Raw genomic sequence first — 23,129 nt, forward strand, 5'->3', positions numbered from 1 at the left:
TACGCGGAAAAACGGTGCGGGAGAAGCACAAAAGAGGCGCAAAAAAGATATAAAAAAAGCGCATAAAAAAAAAAGCAGAGAATAGGTTTAAAAAGGTGCAAACTGGCGCAGGAAAAAAGTAGAAGAAAGTTGCAAAAAAAGGCGGGAGGAGGGGGAGGAAGGCGTAGTCAAAACGCGTGGAAGAGGCGCAAAAAGGAGGGAGGGGAAGGGCAGGTGGAAAAAAAGGGAAAAAATAGGTAGAAAAGGCTGGTGCCCCGACGATCCCTCGAAGAGCCTCGATTGATTTACAATGGGTAAAGGTGTGGCGGAATCCGACACCAATATCACGCCGATACCCGGCCGCGTGGACAATTATCCTGGTGGACAAAGGCTACGGGGGTGTACACGGCTATCCCACACGTAGCTGGAGTATACGCGGCAAGAGTTGCCCACGGCTCTTTACGCAGCTGACGCGGCTCGTATTAGGAATCGCGTGGGCACGTCCGCACGTGCGTGGGCAAACACCCGCACATCCACGGTGCACGCAACTTCGAAGAAAACTCGAACGTTCCTCCAACACGGTTAGAGGAGGTGCAAAGACCTCCCGATATTTATCTGCCATTGAAAGGTGGACGCGACCGCCTTGAGACGAAACATATGAGACGCGCTCGTCACCTCCCACTCCAGCCGGACCATTGCATATATTCCTTATTTTTATCCTAGCGTTAGGAGAATGGGTTATGGACAATGGGATCGGTGCGCGAGAGAGACACGTCGTTATTTAATGTGTGATTTATTTAACTGTAAAAGATCGATCGATTAGAGTCTAATGGGTTGAGGGAAGAGGATTTTTAAAAAAAATTGGTATCGATACGTTGATTGATACTATTATTTGAATTTTCTTTAGATCCAATTTATATCTGGTTTGAAAAGTAGAATTTTCAGATATGAACTCGATATATAATTTTCTTAGATGGGATTATTGGAATTAAATGGGATTAACGAGATATAATAGTAATAAATATCGAATAATTTCACGCATCGGCATTCGATACAACGATATGAATTAATCTTAACTCGTAAAAATAACGATCACCACTTGAATAGAGAGATTAGCATTTAATTCTAAAGTACACAGTGAATGGTTGTCGCTTATTTGCATGAACCACCGATCTATACTTTTGGTCGTTTTCTTCCGTCTATCCCCCCATTGTTCTTTTGGTGATAATGAGCTCATAAATACTAGGCAATCATCGAATAGGACTCGAGCATCGTATGTTCTTCAGGGCATACATAGTCGAGTAACAACCAGTCGCCTTCCTTCATGACCGGCAGGTTTATGTCTTCGCTCGTCACGCCTCTACGTGTTGAACGAGACAACCTGACCTTTATTCTCTCGTCCTTTTTTTCCTCGTTTTGTTAGTTTTCTCCGAAAGAGAATAAGGCGAAATAAATTTCAAACTTATTTTATATACAACTCATATGTATATTTTCTGTACACCGCGCAATTGATTGAGAGAAAATAATTAATTACGATAAAAAACAATAAGTTTTTATTTTAATCAGAAAAATAAAGGCTTCTAAAAATTTTCAACCCCGTTAGACGATTTTAATTTGTATTCTATTTACTTTACAATATATGATATAAATAGTGTTTACAAATCAATTGGAATTAAATTAAATTAAAGTTAAAATTAAAATTAAACTGGACCGAACTCTATTCTGTGATCATTTACACTAATTCGCGAAAGTATTCAAATGCCTACATTTGACTTTTAATAAGTGAAATATTAAATTAGATTAAACAGAATTATTTAAAATGTTTAAAAAGATATGGCGATTCATTACGAGAGAGAAATTTTAAAAGAGATTATATCGATAAAATTATAAAATAATTTAACAGTTAAAAAATAATATAAGAATAATCATTATATTGTATAATTAATCTTCATTATCATAAAATATTTCGACAAATACGAAATAAATATTAAATATGTAATGAATTTCCATATTAGAAATATTTTATTTAATTTCTATTTAAAATTTCAATAATTCCTTAAAAATAATATTTATTATTAAATTATTAAATTAAAAACATTAAAAAAACATTCAAAATTAAAAATTAAATTAATAAAAGAAAAAGAAAAAAATTCATGAATTATAAAACTAAAAAAAGAACTACATTAATTGATTCATATATAACCAGATTTTTCTATTTATTTACAAACCGAAATGATGCGTTATTTAGCGACGATAGAAAAAGGAAAAGTTATTTTAAAACAATTTTCCTCTTAAAAAAATAGCAACAAATAAAATAATGCCATATACGTTTGAAATAATGTATCAATGATATTCTATCTTTACGATGTTAAATTAAAGGTTAAAAAACTGACAGGTTGGATAAGTTAAGTCCAAACTTAACAAGATGAATTTTTTTTCACACAAAGATAAATTTAATATTCGTCCAAAATTTTTTTCAAAATATATGTTAAATATTTTTTATCTTATATATATTGTTCTATCTAAAAATACTATCGTAATATTTATTAAAGAAATTTTATTATTAACGAAGAATATATATATATATATATATATATATATATATATATATATATATATATATATATATTTCTATATAACTATATATATATATAGTTGAATTAAAAACTTGATAATTTTTATTAGAAATTATTCGAATGCAAAAAAAAAAAATTAAAAATAAAACAAAGTTTTAAAGTATAAAATAAGTACATTATGAAATGAATAGCAATGCCATCTATAAATGTAGCAATACACTAAATACACGTATATATCATCGATATGATAGATTTCTATAGTATCTATAAGTTCACTATATATTTTTTATATCTTCAGTAGATCAAATATCTTAAATAATTTAATAGTGATGATTCAATTTATAAATTTAAATATAAAAAAAAGTTTGTTATTTTAAAGAAATTAAACAAAAATTGATAATTAAAATTGCTTCTTAGAAAAATAAATAAGTAAATGAAATAAATGCAAGCATAGTAATAGTGAATTTATTTAAATTTTGGAATATTTAATGATATTACCTTGATTATCTACATTTATACATTAAAATTCATGAAAACTTGATTGCTTTTTTTTCACAAATTTCTCAATATAGTTACATAAAAATATAAAAAAGAACATGATATATATCATTTCAAAAACATAAATATATAATACCACTTTTTCATATTATATATAAAATTCAAATAAATAACTTCCTAAACTAATAATATTTTATATAAAAAATAATAAATAATATTATTTTAGAAATAATAAATACGCTTGCTCACGTATTTTGATATTCTTATAAACATTATATATCTTAATTTTTTTTTTTTAAATATATAATATCAAATATATTATTTCTTTAAAAACAAACAAATTAATAATTAGAAAAATTAAGATAATTGACTCACCCATGAAGAAAATAAAAGAACGTTGATATCGCTTGATGATTCTTCACAATATATCTTTTCACTAGAAAATTTATGAAACATATAATTACACAAGACAATATTCATATTCGAGTAAAAAGATAAAATAAAAAGATTGAATCTTATACTTTTTAAACATTATAATATAATAAAACTTCTTTTTTTAACCACTTTTTCAAATTTTTCACTGTACAATCAAAATTACGTTGCACTAATGTAATTGATTTTATCGAATTACTTTGAACTTAATCGAAATATATCGATTAAAATCAAATGAAGCGATATCTTGCATAATCTCGAAATTAATCGATTTTTAAAATTAAGAAGAATTATTTATATATAATAAAAAACAATATAGTATTATTATTGTAAAATTAAAAATACTAATAAAAAAATAATTTTTAATATTTACAAATTCAAAAGAACATTTTTTTTTTAATATATTATGCATTTTTATTATTTCCATTCAATATTTCAATTATATAAATTGAATTAAAACATATTTTTAAGAATATAGAATTTTTAGAAATGAGTTTCGATATTTATATTTTATATCATAAAAATCCTAAAAAATATATAAAATTTATTAAGTAAAAAAATAATAACTTAATTATGTATATATATTTATTTCTTTATTATTATTATTTTATATGATTTTTAAAACTTTAATATTTTTATTATCTATAAATTATTAAAATGAAATGAGAAATAAAATGTATCAAAATTGTTAGAAAACAAAATCAGAATAATCAACTTTATTATCGATATAAATAATTAATTTTAATAAGATTTCATTTGATTTCATTTTAAAAAATCAATCGAACCATTAAATCGAATGATTAAATTTTTAATTACAAAAAAATATACGTATTGTATATGCAATACGTATATACAATGATAATTGCTGATAGTTTTTAGGTTAGCAAAGATTTGAAATAATAAAATTATGTTATTATGTTATTACATTAATAATATTATTTTTACTATTTTATAAACAAAGAATTATCATATATGCAATGAAGCACTATTTAAATATTTTAGATATCGATATTATTATTGAAATGTCTTCACCTTACTAATAAGATTTTGAATAATTGTGTTTACGAATATAAAATATTAAAGAATTAAGCACATTAAAGAAATGTAAATATTAAAAATGTAAATATTATAAATGTAATATTTAATATTATAAATGTAAATATTTAAGCAACTTAAGCTTCATTTTAAAGTTTTCAATATCTGTTTAAAAACATAAATGTAATAAATAAATAAAACACTAATAAAAATAAAAATAAAATCAATTTGTATTTTTATTTTGTTTTATTATCACAGTTGACATTAATGCAACAGATACATAATAATTATATTGATAATTACTAAACATATATAAACATATGAATTCATTGTTATATTTTCAATATTACAGTTATTATATAGTAATTGTTATAAAATATGAACTTAACACTGTGAAATATATATTTGCAACATATCGCAATATATTTGCGATAGTGTGAAAAGCTTATTTTTAGATTTATTTCTAAATTTTCTACATTATGCAATTGTAATTAATTATTATTTTGGAAGATTTTAATGGTGCTATCATATTGTTATATTTTAAAAAGTTGTGCAATATATAACATTAATAACCGATATTAAATTTTTCATACCATCAATACAAAGAAATTCTATTCTAAAGAAATATGAAATTCTTACGACTTAATATTTTAAGATGCAAAAACCAAAGAATAATTCAATTTATTATGTAAATACAAACTTAAACATTAGGTTCTGTCTCACTTAAGGTAATTTGTTTAGGAGGGGCGAAATCAGCTTTCCATACATTTTCTTTGCAATGTTCAACAGCCTTAAATAAATAAATATACACATATTTAATTATAATGTTAATATATCATTCAGCATTAATATAAATATAAGCCGACAAATTTGTAACACTGTCATGACATATAAAAGAAAAATATGAATGTAATGCCTATTATATATTTCATGAATCTTTCACTATCATTAATTTGTATTATTTATGTATTATTCAGTGACATTTGTATAAAATTACTTACATATAATAAAATGAATTACAAATGTTTTACTTACTTTACATTCACGAGCTGTTTCATTAGTAGAACACCAATAAACAGGTCCCCATGTACAATGCTTTATACGATTTTTTTCATACGATCGTTTAATTCGTAAATTTTCCAAAGATACTGTTGAATAATCTTTGGGTGCGCAAAGACCCATTTTGCTACAAATTTTATCAATATGTTCACCTCTCTTAATAAGATTTATTATGCTTTGCCCATAAGAATTAATAAGTATAGTACACTAGAAACAAATTTCATAAAAATTGAAGTTAATTAATAATTAATTAAATTAATTAAAAATAAAAAAAAATTCAAAAACAAAAAAAATATATATTACATTTTTTTACCTTGTGTTCCATATTTGATGGTAAATATTGACATACTTTAGATATTGCTTTTTCAACGTTATCGTCAATAGTTCGATCATTTATTTTCGATATAATTGTTTTGCACATAGCACATTCTGTTATAGAAGCTATCATTACAATAAATTATCATTATTATGAATATATATATATTTATATTTTAATTTATTGTTTACATTAATTTTAATTCATTTATATTTTAATTAATAATTATTATTATAAATTTTTTATATACCTTTCATTTCTTCTATCAATTTTGTACATAGTCCAAGGAAAGAGCAAACCTGCTTAGGACTAACATCTTTTGTGATAATATCAATTATAGAAGAGGCATATTTATTAACAAACCTGTTACATGATTTACGGATAGTTTTTGGAAGATGCTTACATACGCTATGCACTGCATTTTCAACTTTATTCTTTTCCTTATTATTACCAAGAAATTTGTCAATATAATGCATAGCAAATTCACAAACAACACAGTTTACACTTTTTAAATCATCTGATATTTCAGTACTTATTGGATCATTTGGTATTTCATTAGTTACTAAAATAAAAGATATAATTTTAAAAAATATCATAAAAATTTTATAAATAGCATATTTTCTTAATTTATAAAAAATTTATACATAAATGCAATTATAACATGTATAATACATACAAATTTCACCATCTTCGTCAGTAATAAATTCACTTCCAAGATGCTCAGTAGGATTACATAATTTAATATAAACACATACTTCTTGAGGTGTTAAATCTGCCAGTAATAATTCTATAAGTTCTTTACTATAACCTTTGACTAATTCTGTACATTCATCAACTAAACTATGTGGCAAATGAATACATAATTTATCCAATTGAGCTTCTATGTTTGCCTATACAAGATTAAATAACAATATAATACATTCAATAATGTTATATAATGTTAAATATTTAAGAATATATAAATAATATAATAATTATTATAACCTCGGTCTTGTTGTTTTTTATAACATCGTAAATTTGTGTTACAGCAAGTAAGCATAATGGACAACTAGGTTTGTTCTGTACTTCTTCAAGCATATACTTCTTTGGAATACTTTGCCACATCTTCATTAACTTTTCATCTGGGCACAAATGCAATAATGAACAGACCTGTAAATAGTACTTTAAAATTTTCTGCATATTTGATAAATAGTTTGTAATAAATTTGTACACTAACTTGAGATGGATCAATTTCTTGAGCCAAAATAGCTACAATAGCATCTCCATAAAGATCTACAAATTGTGTACATTGTTCTGATATAGATTCTGGTAATTTTTTACATACTTTTCCTAATGCTGTTTTCACTTTTTCCTGAAGCATTAATATTATTTATTTTAATATTATATAATATTATATATTTTTTATTAATATATTATTATATAAAAAATATATAAATAAATATTCTAATTTTATTACCTCTGTAGTAGGATTTGTAATAGCTTCTTGTATAAAATGCAATATATATTCACATAATGCACATGTTTCTTTTCCTTGAGTCCCTAACGATCCTTCCGACATAGGAAATGGTATTAATCTTTCAATAGGCAATTGCATTGTTTCAACTTGTGATTTATTCAATTCTTCATTATCATTTTTCAAATTTTTATTTGCATTTTGAAAAACACGTATTCCTATTTCACCTGCATCTCTAGGTACTAAAGGCCAAATTGGCCCATTCTATTTAATATATAACTTTTTAATTAATACCATTTTATTAATGGCAATTATATTAAAATAAAGATGTATAGAAATATATTGCATTCTGATGGATCTAACTTTCAAAGCAAAATTTATATTCAATGTGAAATAAATAAATCAAAGTAAGTGAAATACAATGATATCCGCATTTGTTTATATTAAATAGATGACTAATTTAAAGACAGAATTCTGATTAGAATGCAAGATAATTCTGTGTATAATTAATTAAAAAAAAATTTATTGACCTGTACTATTTTTCCTGGCATAGGACATATTCCCATTATTTTACAAATAATATTGGAATTTAGACCTTCCTTAAAATATTCATATATTTGTGGATAATATTCATCAATTATAGCAATACACTTAAAAAAAAAATATTAGAAGATTAAAAAACTGAATTATTATGTAAAATATATATTTATAATTCAATAATATTTATTACCTCAGTAGAAAATGACTTGGTCTGTTTGCATAATCCTTCCAATATTTCTTTAAATTCTGTTTCTGTAGTATTAGCTACCAAAAGATCTTTTAAATGTCCTACAAGTTGTTCACATAATTTACATGGAAGATCATCATTTACATCGACCATACCTACGCTTGAAAGTGGTCTAATTTCTACTTTTAAGGTCTAAAATACAAAAAAAGAAAAATATCATATTATTTAATCATTTTTTTTAATTAGTTATAATATTTGAAAATTTTTCTATTATATATTTATATATATCATTTAAAACTTACTGTATCAACATCTTCATGTTTGTGGAATTTATTACTACACTGGCCAGATAAATGACAAATATTTTGAGCATTGAAATTCTCTTGTAAATGAGTATATAATGTATCAAAGTAAGTTAGAATTGTAGCAGAACAGGCATCTGAGTAACTATTAAATTCTGCACATAAATTAAGCATTTGTTGTAATATTTTATCACGAGGAGTGTTATTTAATTTATGCTCCATATGTGCTGCTACAGTGAAGCATTTTGAACATTCATCAGGTTCAACTTCATCTTTTTCCAAAGAACGAGATTTCAACTCTTTAATCTAAAATACAATATTTTAACACAAGTAATTACAATATATAATTGTAATATATATTTATATAATATATATTTCTACATATAATTATTTTATTAAAAATATAATTTAATTACCTCAGGTTTGGATGATTCATATTTTACAATTAATTCATCTATATGAGCAGAATTACAAAGTCCAGCAACAGAACAAACAATAGATGGATTCATTTGAGATGCCAAAGTTTCAACAAGCTCTGGAATAAACTGATCTACAATTGTTATGCATTCTTTCACAATTGGTTTTATATGAATAAGTTTACAGCTTCCTTCAAAAACGCTCTTTATATCCTCTTGAGTTTGATTACTTTCTAATTGATCATGAGCTTGTTGAACCATATCTTTACAAATAGTACAAACACTATCATCATCATTTGGTACTTTCATATGTTTCCATACTTTATCAATGCAATGTTTGGTTGCATTACATCCACTTGCAGTTCTATATTTACATATGATGAAATGATTTAATATTAATTTAATTTATAATAACATATTGAATATATAATTTATTGAATGAAAAATTATTTATATTATTATTTAAAATTTAAATATTAATAAAAAATTTATTACGAAGCTAAAAATTATACAATATATAAAAATTTAGTTAAATCAATATAATTAATTAAATATCAATGACAATATAATGTTGATAATATATATATATATATTTAACTGAACCTACTTAATGTTTTCACACCAGTATGAAGGTCCCCATGTACATTCTTGTTCACCCAAAAGATGAAGATCTGCTGGACCCTCAGCTTGTATTACTACTCTTGCTTTACAAACTAAAATATATAATAAATATATAATAAATATATGCAAATATTATAAAATATTATATAAAAATAATGGAAATAAATTGAAATAAATAAATAAATTTATAGAAATAAATTAAAAGATTTAATTTTTTATAATACATCGTCTTAAGAATAATATAAAAACAATATATTTAATATTTTTATTTAGAATAATATGTATAATAATATAACTGACAAGAAACATATAACAACTTGAAAATATATTTAAGAAGAATATTCTAATCAATTCTATAGCATTCTATAGTACATACTTAATTGTTAAGCACTGATTCATCTGATTCATCTGAATAAGCAAATCCTATCTTATGTGACTAATGATTATAAAATGTACTAATAATATAATAATATAATAAAATTAATGTTATTTTTCACAGTGTAATAAGTTCAGTTTAAAAAAAAATAATAATTTCAATAATATTATGATTCTAGGATACAATATAATAATATTGCGTGACAAGAATTCAAAAATTATAGCATAAAAAATATATTTCGAAAGGATAAAAATAATGTATAAAAAAATAATATAAAATTAAACGTAATTAAACAAAGTAATTAAACAAAGAAAAGGATCAAATTAATGCAAAATAATCAAGATACTTACCAGCAAGGATCGCGCAAAGCGCAATCAAAATGTTCATCTTTACGTTTAAGTTTTCAATGTCGTTGCGACAAGCGTACCAATAAAAACTTAAAAATTTAATGATTATTTCTTTGTTATTTTCTTATACGTATTAATGATATTGTTTAAAGATGACGTACAATTACTCTTGTAAAAAGTTCCGTATTAGAGAATTCTATCGATGTATTGATTAACATTCGTCCACCAGGCGCTACTGTCAAGTGACTGTTTCTAGCGTTTATACGTATTCTTTGACCAATGTATTTCTCATTCCCTCTCTTTCTATGATATTAAATAGCCAATAGGAGTATAATATTCTATCACGTGATATGAATCTTCTTTATTCATTGATACAAGAATCTTAAGTTTATATTGTTACATTCTTAAATTGTGAGACATCGTTAAAATTTCATTGAATTAGAAATGCATATTCATATCATGTTTTTATGAAAAAAGTTAGAATAACTACGGTTTCATATTAAAAATTATCGAATTGATTTTCACTAAAACAAATAATATTCGTGGTGTCATCTATCGGAGTGTATATAAAAAGTGCGTGATACAAAAAAGAATAGTCATCAAGTTAAAGTGCCGTTTTCTTTTTCTGATCGTTATTTAGTGTTTTAATTAGACATATAATTTATCTTATAATAGTAAAAAAAATAAACAAATTAATAATAGAATTATTTTCTACAAAGCAAAAAGATTGTTATCGGTTGTTTGAAGTATATAAAGTATGTAATATTCGATAACAAATAATTAAATTTAAGATAAACGACATTTTGATCGATTGCAATGTTCGATATTTCTTTGTGATAAAATAGTGCAAATGATAAATTAAATTAAATTATTGTTTTGTATTTTGAAATAATTATTGTTTCATTTAATTAAATATAATATAAAAATAATTTCTATTTTTGTTGTATTTTTACAGTAGATTATAATCTGTAGATTGTAATATAAAGATAATTTGACATCTCAAAATGAAATGTGTTTTGGTTATTTTTTGTATCGAATATCAAAAATATATTTTTATATACAAAATATTCTGTAAAATTAAACTTTAATCTGCTTATCGTATTAATAATTAATTATTAATATTTCTAGTTAAATATTATAGATATTAAATATATATATATACATATATAATTAAAAAATTATATTATTATTAATATATGAAAATAAAAAAAACAATAATTTCGAAATTATAGAACATAATACTATATTTTTAAATTTATATAACTATATTCAGATTTGTTTTGTAAGTTTCCGTTAAAATAAAAAAATATCCATATAAAGAGAGATAAAAATGAATTATATTATAACATTAAATTCCTTATGTTCGCATTATCATTTTACACTTTGTCGATATAATAACCGTTCGTGTCGATATTAAAAAATAAAATGTGTTTACTGATATAATATTATGTTTTATTATTAAATATTGTAATGATATTGTAATAATTTGCATTTCATATTTTTATATATTTAATTATTTTATTATAATTTTCAATTTTACTATAAAAAGATAATCTTATATATCAATCTTATATTTATTCAAGTTCTATAAACACTTTTTATTTACAATTCATAACTTGGAAAATATTGGGCCATTATTATAATTAATGCAATATCAAACACATAATAGAATTTTTCAAATTAATATATTTAATTGTATATTACATATTTTATTTTTAAATTTTGAACATTATATGAAGTAAGTAATATAATTGTGTGTCAGAATGTCAAAGTTCAACCATATTTGAGAGTTGAAGGACAATGATTTGCTGTAGATAATACGTAACATAAACATATAAAAAAAACTCTAAACAGTGATGTTACTTTAACGTATTATTATCATGAAAAGTATTAAAAACTTTCTGCGATAAGTACATAAAAGATATTTCTAGAATTAAAAATTATTATCTATTTTAATTAGAAGATTAAAGTTTATTATATTTTAATTTATATTATTAAAAAAAAAATGAATGTATAAATAATAATTGATTTTTTATTTTTCCATTCATTAAAAATAGATCACTTATGTCAATTTACTTATTTATATTATGTTGTTGGGAATTATTAATATAGAATATAAAGTACAATTTGCACATTTTTAAAAATAAAAATTTTTAACATCTATACTCTTTTTTGATATTTTTGAAATTTCATTATGAAGATATTTTCCTTCTTTTTTTTTTTGTTAAATACGAGATATAATAAATTTTTGTTATGAAATAAATCTAATAATTATTTAAATGAAATTTACGTAATGATATAACAATAATAATAATAAAATAAAAAGAATTTTAATTAGTATTTTTAATCAAAAAAATGTTAACTAAATTAACTAAGTATGACAGTTTTGTTGTATTTAACTTGTTTGTGAAAATGTTAATTAATAAATATCATATTTATATTTTATTTTTAATATTTTACATTAAAAATTTTGTATAAATTATTCTTTAAAAAACTATTCTTCAATGGTTTCCGTGGTGTAGTGGTTATCACATCCGCCTAACACGCGGAAGGTCCCCGGTTCGATCCCGGGCGGAAACATTTTTTTTTAAATATTAAATAATATTCGTTTTTAGTAAAAAAAAATTAAACTATATAATGTCAGAAAAAAATAATTAATTAAATATATACGTTAAAAACATTTATAAAATTTATCTATCATCAACGTATTTATAATTAACTATGGTCTAATAATACAAGTTAGTGTTAAAAATGATTCTAACCTCATAGACGAAACTTTGAAAATGAATTTAAAAATAAATATATGCAATATATATATATATATTATAATATAAAAAAATTTATAAAGAAAGTATATAGATAAGTAAAACAGATAATAAAATAAAAATAACGATAAATTAAAAATATTGAAATCTTCAGAATGGTGTAAATAAAATATATACATAAGGAGAACAAATAATATAAGAAAATAAAATAAGAATTGATCTACAATGCCTTGAATATATATTTCTCCATGATAGAATAAGGTAGAATAAGAATTGAAGATCAGTACCATCTCTTAACTATTTTTGAAAATATTTAGTTTTATGTCATTTGGAAAGATGGCATTGATTCTCAATTCTTATTCTACCTTACCCTATTATAGACAAATAATTTTAATGGCCAAGAGATGGCACTGTCGGTCAATTTTTGTTTTATCTCTATCTTTCTTATATTATTTTCTTTCCTTTTTTTATATGTTTTATTTGCGGCACTCTGGAGATGGCGCTGATGTCAATATTTTTAATTTATCTCTATCTTTGTCTTACTATTTATTTTCCTTGTCTTTCCTTTTGACATGACTACAAAATATATTTGATTCTTAATACTATTTATATTTTATTATTTCATCGTTTAATATTTTAATTTATAATTGTTTCATTCAGATTAAATTCAGATTAAATTTCATTATTAACATTACAATTTTATTCTATGCTGAATCGGTTATAATAATAGTTAAAAATAAAATAGTAAGACGATCCTAACACCTTAAGATTATTTTATATGATATCTTTTTCACTTTAATACAACTTTCTTCTCACAGATGTCGCTATTTGTCAAAATGTAGTGATCTAATCTATCAAAACTGTTTCTATGGGAAATAATATCGATTTAATTTTGAATCTGTAGTGTTTATAGCAAGTAGTGTCTTCACAGGTTGCTAAGTAAATTCATCGAACAATAATATCATCGTTTATCGTTATAAAAGGTACGTCTACAACTATTTTGATACATTATGATTAGAATTTTTTTATTATTTATTCTCTAATCCACAATCATCAATTAATTCAATCACTCAAAAAATATTAAACAAAACTATTATTCGGTAAAACCGTGTATAAAACATATAATATTTTTTTATCTCTAAAATTAATCTTCAGTAGAACGTGCATAATCCTTTTCTGAAACGCGATCGTCATGCCAATAACAATAAGACCAGTCAATATCTTCGTCTTTTCCATCGTGGCAACGTAATCACGGGTGGCGAATCAGCGCCTATCGCGATAATAATATTCACGAATCGAAACAAGTCCCACAGGTGAAATGATCAAAGTTTATCGGGTGCGTCGTTACTCGAGGCTGTCGCCGTCAATTTCTACCTAATATGTCACGTGGAAACTACGGAATTGGCCGGAGGGCGTCTTTGATCTCCCAACCCTCCCTCGGAACCGGCGTGCTTGTCCACCTTCCGAAAACTCACCCTTCGAGCCGCACGCCACGTACGTGCCACGAGGGTCGCTAAATCCAATTTTATTGTTTGCACGCTCAGGAAAACTGGAATTACTCGAATCTAATCGCGAAGCGTAAATCGTTCCATGGATTCGATCTCGGCTAATTTAAGCGTATCGTAATCATTAAAAACCGCGAGATGGAATGTTCATTTTACGCCTCGAGTGTTTCATTATTAACGTCACATCGAATCTATAATATAATTCATTTTTAACGTTCTTCGAAGAATATTGCATCAAATTTTTTCGACTAACGAATCGAAAATATCAGTATATCAATATATCGATACATCTGTGTTAAAATTATTAGAACGATTTTTTAAATTTAATTTTCTTTAACGAGTTAAGATATAAATCTTCGATACTTTTAATTCAACTACGACAAATTATGATATGAAAAACGTTGGAAAAATTATGAAAATCGTTCCCAGCCCAGATAGAAGCTGGGAAGAAAGTAGCTTCGAACGAGCTGATAGATCACAAAAAAAAAAAAAGAAAGAAGAAAGAAAAAAGAGAGACAGAGCAGAAGGGCGAAAAATTGACTTGACGATCCTTGTTTGGCACAATCATAGATCATTCCATTGTATCGAAAGGGGGTGTGTGTACACATTATAACAGGGACATAATGGCGCACCAATATGTACACACAACGGGGACAGAGGCGACACAGAATGTGCGGTGTTTGGTCTCCATTAATATCGGATCGACTGGATGCTGTTACTGCAGGCCATCTCTTGTATCTCTGGCGCTTTTTTTTTTTTTATAGAGGACCATATGTCTCGTGCGTGGATCGCTGTCCCGTGGCGGGCCGCTCATTTGTCAGCAGACAATCTGCCATTGTCGCGATTTGATGTCGGCAGTCAAAACATCGAGAGACGAGACTTTTCCAACGCGATTTAACGACAATTCCCTTTCCCGATTTAACGCCAGAAATCGAATTATCGATCGAATTAAGAAATTTTTCTTAATTATAAATCACAAAAGATTGATGAAGCAACCTTGATATCATTATTAATCATCAGTTTCTTTAAAAACTTCACGTTCCACATCTTCTCGTCGATCGAGTTCGACGTTGATTGTCGTTGATTAACCGGGAAACGTAAGGAAAGGATACTTTGGGGCGATGTAGAGGAGAAGGGGATTCGCATAATACGAATGGGTGATGGCTGCTAGATGGCGATGATCGCGTCGCATTAGCAAGGAAGCGTTCTACGAGCGACTACCACCATCGTGGCCACCGTCTACCCGGAACCCCAACAGGGTATATATTATATACGGTGGAAGTGTCACCCTCCTAGGCTGCGGTGTAAAATAAACGATACCTAATTATACGCGTCCCGGACGCCAAGTGCGTGCGAAGCTGGCCTCCTGTTTAATAGGATTACGAAATTACAATTTAGATTGATTGTCCGCGCTCTATTGCCAGCCGCTATTTACGACACGTTCAAGAGGGAGGATAAAGTCAATAACGCGAAACGGGGAAGAATTTGTTAAAATTTTTCCTTCTTGAAAATTGAATCGGATCATCCATGAGAAATGGATCCTATGTACGATTTATAACAACGTGCTCTTACTTATTATTGACAAAGAATAATTCGAAATAGGAAAATTTCATACTTTAAGATTAAGAACTCAAAGTTCCCCAATTTCGTCTCTTAATTTCTTCCTTGGAGCTGATGTCGCGGCTGAATCGAGAGGCTGTGAAAATTTCGGTTTCGTAATTTCCTCTCTTCCCTCCCTCCCCCTCCTCCTCCCTGCCTCCCCCCCCTATTTAATCCAGACAGTGGCAATTCCAGGCAACGATAAATTTTTGTTATTCACCGCGATCGTTCCCGATGTTGTCAATTCCATTTAAAAATCTCGCCGGCTTCGACATCTGGATGCGCGCGCCCGTAATATATAGGAGGTGTCTGCGCGTTGCTGCGGATATCGTATATTTTTTTTTTTTTTTTTTTTTTTTTTTTTCCACCGGCTTCTGCCCGCTGCCAAGAGGGTGGCTCGCAGAGCGGGTGCGCCTGGCGATGATTAATTAGCGTTTGATGAATATGTATGAGAGAAAGGCAACCAACTCCGGCTAACACGTACACACACCCGGCATCCCCCCTGCGTTACAATAACGCGGCCAACCCCCCTCCCCCCAGTTTTCGTATACAGCCTCGTTTCAAGCCTGCGATAGGGCCCTCCCTAACCCACCTCCCGCCACTCCGCGCTTCAACCAGGATTCTGCTACTCTTCCGTGGGCTGTATAACAATGCGTTTTTTTCAAGCAGGAGGGGGAGGGAGGAGAAGGAATTTTTGTCAACGTCGAATTTTTGAACCCCCCCATTACGATTTATCGCGAATCTATCGCTCGACCGGTTCGAATTTTAGTTAAAAATAGCAGCGTCCCGTATTTACGACGATTCGAAATCATTCAGAATTAACTTTCTTGTGTGTATAACAAATGTAACGATACTGTTCGAGAGTATCATTTCAGAGGTAAAAATTAAAATTCTCTCCACACGATTGCAAAATTACCGGTTTCTAACATCTACGAAATCTGTATCGATATCGTCGAGTATTCTCAAACGAGAATACTCCATCATCCTTCCCTGTTCCATCCTCTGAACTGAATCTGAAGAAAAGAAGAAAAGAGAGAGAGAACTCAAACAAGAACGCTGTCCTCCTCGAATCGAAACCGTGACACATCGACTTTCCATTCGGTCCGATCGAGCAGGTATCGGTATTTCCACACCCGATATCCATCAGTTTCGCATAAACTGGCCGCGGGAAAATATCACCTCCTGTTAGCTAGGGTCAGGAGGGGAGGGTTTTAGAGAGGCGCGTGGGGGAGGGGTTTAGATTTCGGCGGTGGCTGAAAGGGTGGCGCGCGCGCGCGGATTGTTCGCGCTGCGAGGAGAACAATGCAAACAATGGCCGGGGCACGGGTGCGGTGAGACCCGGCTTACGCGGTGAATACAATTACATTATGAACTCGATTACCATTTAAATGGAAACAAACGTGAAATGCTAAAATACACCGGCGATTCCCCGCCAACCGGCGCCTCTCTCGCGACCGGCGGGCGAAAATGTGCAACCGCCGCCTCTCGAGTGCTCGATCATCGGTATGCAAATAGCGTGCACCGCGGCCGTGCATAGCCACGTTTCGCGGCCAAGAGATATTTCGCGATGGAGGGATTTGATTTGGGGGGAGAACATCGCTTTTTTTTGTATCACGTTTGTTCCATCTCGCTCGCGTTACGCGTTTTCATTTTTTTTCTTTTTGTTTTTGTCCCACGATCATCGCGATTCGTTCGATTTTCTTTTTAGAGGGAATGATTGTGACGTTGAGGTAATTGTTCGATCGGATCGTTTCTTTTTTCAACCTCAGTGGCAAAGTCTGTAAGGAAGATTAGATTAGAAAGAATTAAATAAAGCGAGCGGCTAAAGTATACGATCCTCGCTGTTATTATGTTATTTATCCTTTTATATTACGTGCAATGCAGAAATGACTCGATCATAATCGAGAATTTTTAAAGGGTGAAAATAAAAAATGATATTAGAATAACGGATGAAAATTTTGAGAAAACTAAACTCGTGGGAAATTCGCCCGTTTATTCTCGGCTCGGATGCACTTTCGTGGAACGAAAAAAAAAAAAAAAAAATCGTCCGTTTAACGTGTCCCATCAGCACCCCGATTCTAATTATTATACACTTAATTTCCTAATGAACCGTATCGAACGGCAGGCTCGATGGAACGGCGCACTCGTGCACTGATTTCACGGGCCACCTGTCGCGCTGCTGTCCTATCCTCCCCATTGGTTTCATCGAATTCGACACGCAGGGTGTAAGACATTATTCCATTCGCGAAGGGATCTCTACGGTGAAGAGTATTATTTCTCGGGCGGGCAGATCGAACGAGAATCTTTCTCGTAGCTTGAAACGAGCAGTCGATTTTATCGAAAGAAAAAAAAAAAAAAAAGATTTCCAACTGTTCGAATTTTCTTCTGATTATCACTTTTTGGTAAGACTTACGAAATTTCGAAAAGACGATTGAGAATTCGTTCGCAAGTCGTGGCACAACGCGACAACGATCAACGTTACCCGATATTCGGTGACCCTCCTTTCTACAACGTTCCTTTTTCCAGAATGCACGAAAGAACGAAAACCAGGGGCGTGACGCTTGTGTACTTCTCTGTTTGGACGTTTTTCGAACAAAGCTGTATCAATATTTCTTTCGTATGACGCGAGATCTATTCGACGATCTATTCTTTCCACCCCTCGAACATCGTGTTCATTGTTGCCAACGCACTAAAATACGCAATATTATCATAAATAAATTAATAAATAAACAAATTGTTAATCTTCGCCTCTTTCACTCGGTATAAAAATACAAATTCGTCTTTAATTTATTTTATCTTATATTATTATTATTATTATTATTATCCAATTGCTCGCAAATTCAGATTATACAATATATATCAACAAAGAGACGGAACAAAACGGAAGATGGACGACACGTTTAGAATCATCGCGCTGCAGAAACGCATCGTATCTCCTCGTGACCGAGTTTTCTTTTCAGGTTTCCCTTGAAATCCTAATCCCGTAATATCCTCGGGCCGATATATCGTCGCCGGTAATGGAATCGTGCATTCAAATGGACATCGTTTCCCAGCCGGTGTAGGAGAGGCAGGTCGCGGACAGAGAGAGAGAGAGAGAGGCGCAGCAATGGCAGGGATGATATTGCCAATATTTGGTTTGATTCTGGTGCGAATGTGCAGGGTGTATGCCGAGGGGGTGCTCGCACCCCCTTAAGCACGAGCACGGGGGTCGAAGGGTCGGTTAGACGCGCGCCGATTACCATTTGAATGTTTCTACCCCTGGTCAGCCTTTGTCAACCCCCTCTGACGGTGACCGCACCTATCTATCTCGAAGGGATCCATCTCTCTCCCTTTTCTTTCCATTCTTCGCCGCCGTATGCTTCTCCAATTTCGTCCTCGTCTCTTCTTTCCTTCTTCTTTTTTCCCTCCATTCGTTGTTAATGCGACTTACTCTTTTGTAAAAAAAGAGAAATTGACAGTTTCTTCCTTCCTTTTTCCACTTGTCGTTAATGCGACTTGTTTTGTGCAAATTTCAGTGTTTAAGAGTGTCGAAAAACGCGTGTATTAATTTAAGATCCATTACGTTTTTGATTTTTTGATTTGAAATCTGAGTTTTTTTTCTCTTTCCAGCTTTTCTCTTAGCTTGAAAAAAATCAATTTGGCAGATATTTCCCTTGTTCAATTTCATTCAACGATATTATTGATATCGTTACAATCGACTTCGTTTCAAAGACGACAATTCAGGTGTCCGATTCTTTGATTTAAATGGCCGTTATCTGCCCGTACATTATTACCGGAGATCAGCTCGTCGGGAACAATTATCTCGTAAAACGGTTGGCAAGGGTTTGCCGCCCGTATTCACGGCTACGTTCGTGATTCGCGATCGTTGTTGATTCAACGCGTTGAATGTCGCACGTGCGCCGATGTAGACGTACGCAAAGCTCCCGCAACCCGAACTTCAGCACGCGCCACGATTATGCGATTACGCGATTACGCGTGTCGGTTCCTGTATCCCCAACCCCTGCACCCGGTTCAAGAACAGCTTCGTGGATGATGCGCGACCAATGACGCGAAACGATCTTTTCTTATCCCCTATATACGGATTATCATTCGTCTCTGTGGAGGAATTTTTCATCGTTTATACGCGTCGTTCTTATACGTTCGAATTTGTTTCTACAAAGAGAAGGATCCGATGGAGATAGCGATCGTTGATATTTGATCTAGTAGTAAAGAAAAAACGGATGAGAATGAAGAAGGGTGCGAGAAAATTCGATCGATTGATTTTTGATCGGTCGGAGTATTCGCATCGAACGTTTGGAAAATTCTTTTTTTTTTTTTGTAAAAGTGTACAAAATGAACGGGTTACAAAGCAAATTCATTCTCTTTTTCTCTTCAACGGTCAAGGATCAACATCCGGTATTCGATATCCTATCTCCCAAAAGATGAGAAGTCGGAGAGAAGCAACATTCACTCGAACACGAAAAATCCCGATTCGGATCCATTCATAAACGGGCTGGTTTAATTCACGCGGGCGGTCTGCATTCCATCATCCTCGATCGGTGTCCACTTATCGAGGCCGTTCCATTCCCTTCCTTCGTTCATTCTCGCCTTCACAGTCGCTTCTGCCTGGTTTCCAACGGCATTCTCGTAAGGCTCCCCAAAGTCGCTTACAAGCTCTTTCACGTTTAGAGGAGCCGTGAAAGAGCTTATTGTGAAATTTAACCGAGATTTTCCCCGAATGCTGCCATTCATACACCACCGCCTTTCCGTCTTCCCTTTCGATCCAGCCAGCTGTTTGCTATCGCGCCAATTATTTCGATTCTCACCGTCGTGTCGCAACTTTGAAATAAAAACGCTTTACGCGTGCAACGAATTTGTCTACGAACGCAGTCCTTTGATACAACCAACTTCTCACGTAACTTTCGACGCAAAATTCTTCATTTACTTATTTACATCGCACCGATGCGCGATCGATCCTCAAAAATGATATACAAAATCGCAAACGTTTAACAATTTAAATCGATAAAGAGAGTAAATGCCAATCGAGCGAAACAGAATGCATCTCATCTTCAATCGAATATTTAAAATAGCATAATAATGCACGTTCACGCTGTCTAATCTAAGAATGGAGGTGGGAGTGATACGTGGCGATGCCACGAGCCGACACGTGGCAATGCCGCTTTATACAAACAGCATTATGCACCGCTCGTGCTAACATAAATTACTGCGGGTTTAATATCGACGTTGGTCATGACCGACCACCTCCTGAGCAAAACGCGCAACCAACCGGCCATATTCCGTTACGAATACGAGATTCCTTTCATTTTTTCCAGCTCAGGTATATATTCTCACCGCTCTAACATTTATGCATAACATTTGTTTCCCGTAGTATAAATAAACGTATTTCGATATATATATAGAGAAAAGTAAAGTGATGTTTAGTCACACCGATTGTAATAATCTTTCCATGAGAAGTTGTCGAGTCACAACAACAAGTTAATATAGCTAATAAAATTCGTATCGTAATTCGCGTTGATGGTAAATATTGTTTATTTTGTATAGATTTTTAAGTGTACGAATTTTATCGTATCGCGCAATATACGATAATTAATAGTTTTCTTAGTACACGAGAAATAAAAGAAAAAAGAAAGAAAACGAAAACGTAATATAATTACAGATCATATCGAAATGGCAGAAGTCAGTTATATTCGAAATCCTTATCCTTTGCCGGACTTGTACCCTCGCGAAGGAGTGTGGACGAAAAAGCCTGTACTAGGTAGTAAAGTTTCACCAAAAGACGTAGACTGGAGTAGAAAGTTAAACGTCTACGAACGTCTCTTTGCGCATCACACGTTAACCAGTATAAGAAAAGATTGTAGACTTCAGAGAAAAGAGGTAATCTATATATAGTTCGTTCGTCACGATTAAAATTTTCATCCAAGATAAATTTCGTCTAAGGTGGATCATACGACGGACGAATCTCTTTAACGAACGAATACATGTGTCGTGGGGGTTGGAAAAATTCGTACGATTTCAATAAATTTCGTTACAGGTGCCGGAAGACTCCTTGGATTTGGCACTTTCGACCGTATACATTCACAGCAAGGACACACTCGTGCCGAAATCCTATATCCCCGTGCAACCAGAAACTTTAGGAAAGAAAACGTGGCGGGTTTTAAAGAATAAAGTCGAGGTAAGAATAAATATTAGGTGATACGATTATATGATTTTATCGAAATATTTTCCAATTGAAATTTACCAATTACCTTCGAACAAATAATTTAAATATTGTATTATTTGCTTCCGATTAATCAAGATTTACAGAGAGCCGGACATACCTGAGGAGATGAAAGAGCCAGTGACCTTGTTCGTGAAAGAAGCGGAGTGTCATTATGGCCCGGTGCCAGAGAGACGAGTCCATCCGAGTAGCGTGAAATTAAATATTACCGCTCCTCACTCGGTTCAATCTAATCCCGGATACAGTCGCAAAATCGACGGAACTTTTTACAGTACTTAAACAATATTTAAACATGGATCTATACAGTGTTTGAGATGAAAGCCCAACGAGCAAGGCTGTGCTAACAAGAAATTAAATCAACGATTTTATGATTATCATCGCCGATCGCGAATTCTCCGTTTATGAATTCTCTCTGTCATTTCGACATATTTTAGATTATTGGAATAATCGCTTTAATTGCTCAATTGTTTCAAACATTTTTTTCTTTTTCTTTCTTTTTTCAGTGATACTAAAAACATGCTTTATTATTGCATTTTTATTCTTATTAGATTTTATTTAATATATTTTTCTTTTTTAATTTTTTAATATATATATATATATATATATTATTTTTTAAGACATATAATAAAAAGTTATTAGGTATCGAAAAAGAAACAATAATTTTAAATATTAATAAAACCTTTGGAAAGATTTATCTTATAAGGTAATTTTATTTATTTAATCACTTTGTACCACTTTGTTGTTTTTTGTTTTTAGCATTTTGATAAAAATACATTACAGAAAATAATTTTGCTGCAATGGAATATATTTATTGTATAAGGTAAAGTATATCGATAATCCTTCCTTAGTTTTGTGAATTTATTAAAAGAAAAAAAAATTATTCCGATACAGACGAGAACGCTTCGC

The 23,129-nt window shown here is 30.1% G+C and overlaps 2 protein-coding genes and 1 non-coding gene across 6 annotated transcripts; 2 read left to right on the forward strand and 1 right to left on the reverse strand.

Moving 5' to 3' along the window:
• Positions 1-4,747: 4,747 nt before the first annotated feature.
• Sap-r (prosaposin) lies at positions 4,748-10,411 on the reverse strand. 2 transcript variants are annotated; one of them, XM_012487956.3, is made up of 14 exons: positions 10,141-10,411; positions 9,401-9,506; positions 8,794-9,157; positions 8,378-8,683; positions 8,079-8,267; positions 7,879-7,998; positions 7,352-7,612; positions 7,112-7,246; positions 6,880-7,044; positions 6,572-6,785; positions 6,146-6,457; positions 5,893-6,008; positions 5,556-5,786; positions 4,748-5,310 (listed from the first exon to the last, which is right to left on the reverse strand). In XM_012487956.3, the coding sequence occupies exons 1-14, from the start codon at positions 10,175-10,177 to the stop codon at positions 5,221-5,223; spliced, it is 2,646 nt and encodes an 881-aa protein (XP_012343410.1). In that variant the 5' UTR covers positions 10,178-10,411; the 3' UTR covers positions 4,748-5,220. The 2 variants fall into 2 exon arrangements, with proteins under 2 accessions (XP_012343410.1, XP_086760144.1); XM_086904018.1 differs by having other exon boundaries at positions 5,893-6,020.
• A 2,233-nt stretch (positions 10,412-12,644) lies between these two features.
• On the forward strand, positions 12,645-12,717 carry TRNAV-AAC (transfer RNA valine (anticodon AAC)). The gene has a single exon. It is a non-coding gene; the product is annotated as a tRNA-Val (tRNA).
• Positions 12,718-13,806: 1,089 nt separating this feature from the next.
• LOC105735741 (cilia- and flagella-associated protein 276) lies at positions 13,807-22,922 on the forward strand. Of its 3 annotated transcripts, XM_086904037.1 has the most exons (5): positions 20,864-21,323; positions 21,406-21,523; positions 21,663-21,880; positions 22,038-22,178; positions 22,302-22,922. In XM_086904037.1, exons 3-5 carry the CDS (start codon positions 21,674-21,676, stop codon positions 22,500-22,502), a joined length of 549 nt encoding a protein of 182 aa, XP_086760163.1. In that variant the 5' UTR covers positions 20,864-21,323; positions 21,406-21,523; positions 21,663-21,673; the 3' UTR covers positions 22,503-22,922. The 3 variants fall into 3 exon arrangements, with proteins under 3 accessions (XP_012343230.1, XP_086760163.1, XP_012343229.2); XM_012487776.3 differs by lacking the exons at positions 20,864-21,323; positions 21,406-21,523 and adding an exon at positions 13,807-13,885; XM_012487775.2 differs by lacking the exon at positions 21,406-21,523 and having other exon boundaries at positions 20,874-21,323.
• The last annotated feature ends 207 nt before the right edge of the window (positions 22,923-23,129 follow it).

Source organism: Apis florea, unplaced genomic scaffold (assembly GCF_048593485.1).
Source record: "Apis florea isolate Af1SG1 unplaced genomic scaffold, ASM4859348v1 contig_2293_pilon, whole genome shotgun sequence".
Taxonomy (NCBI): Eukaryota; Metazoa; Arthropoda; class Insecta; order Hymenoptera; family Apidae; genus Apis; species Apis florea.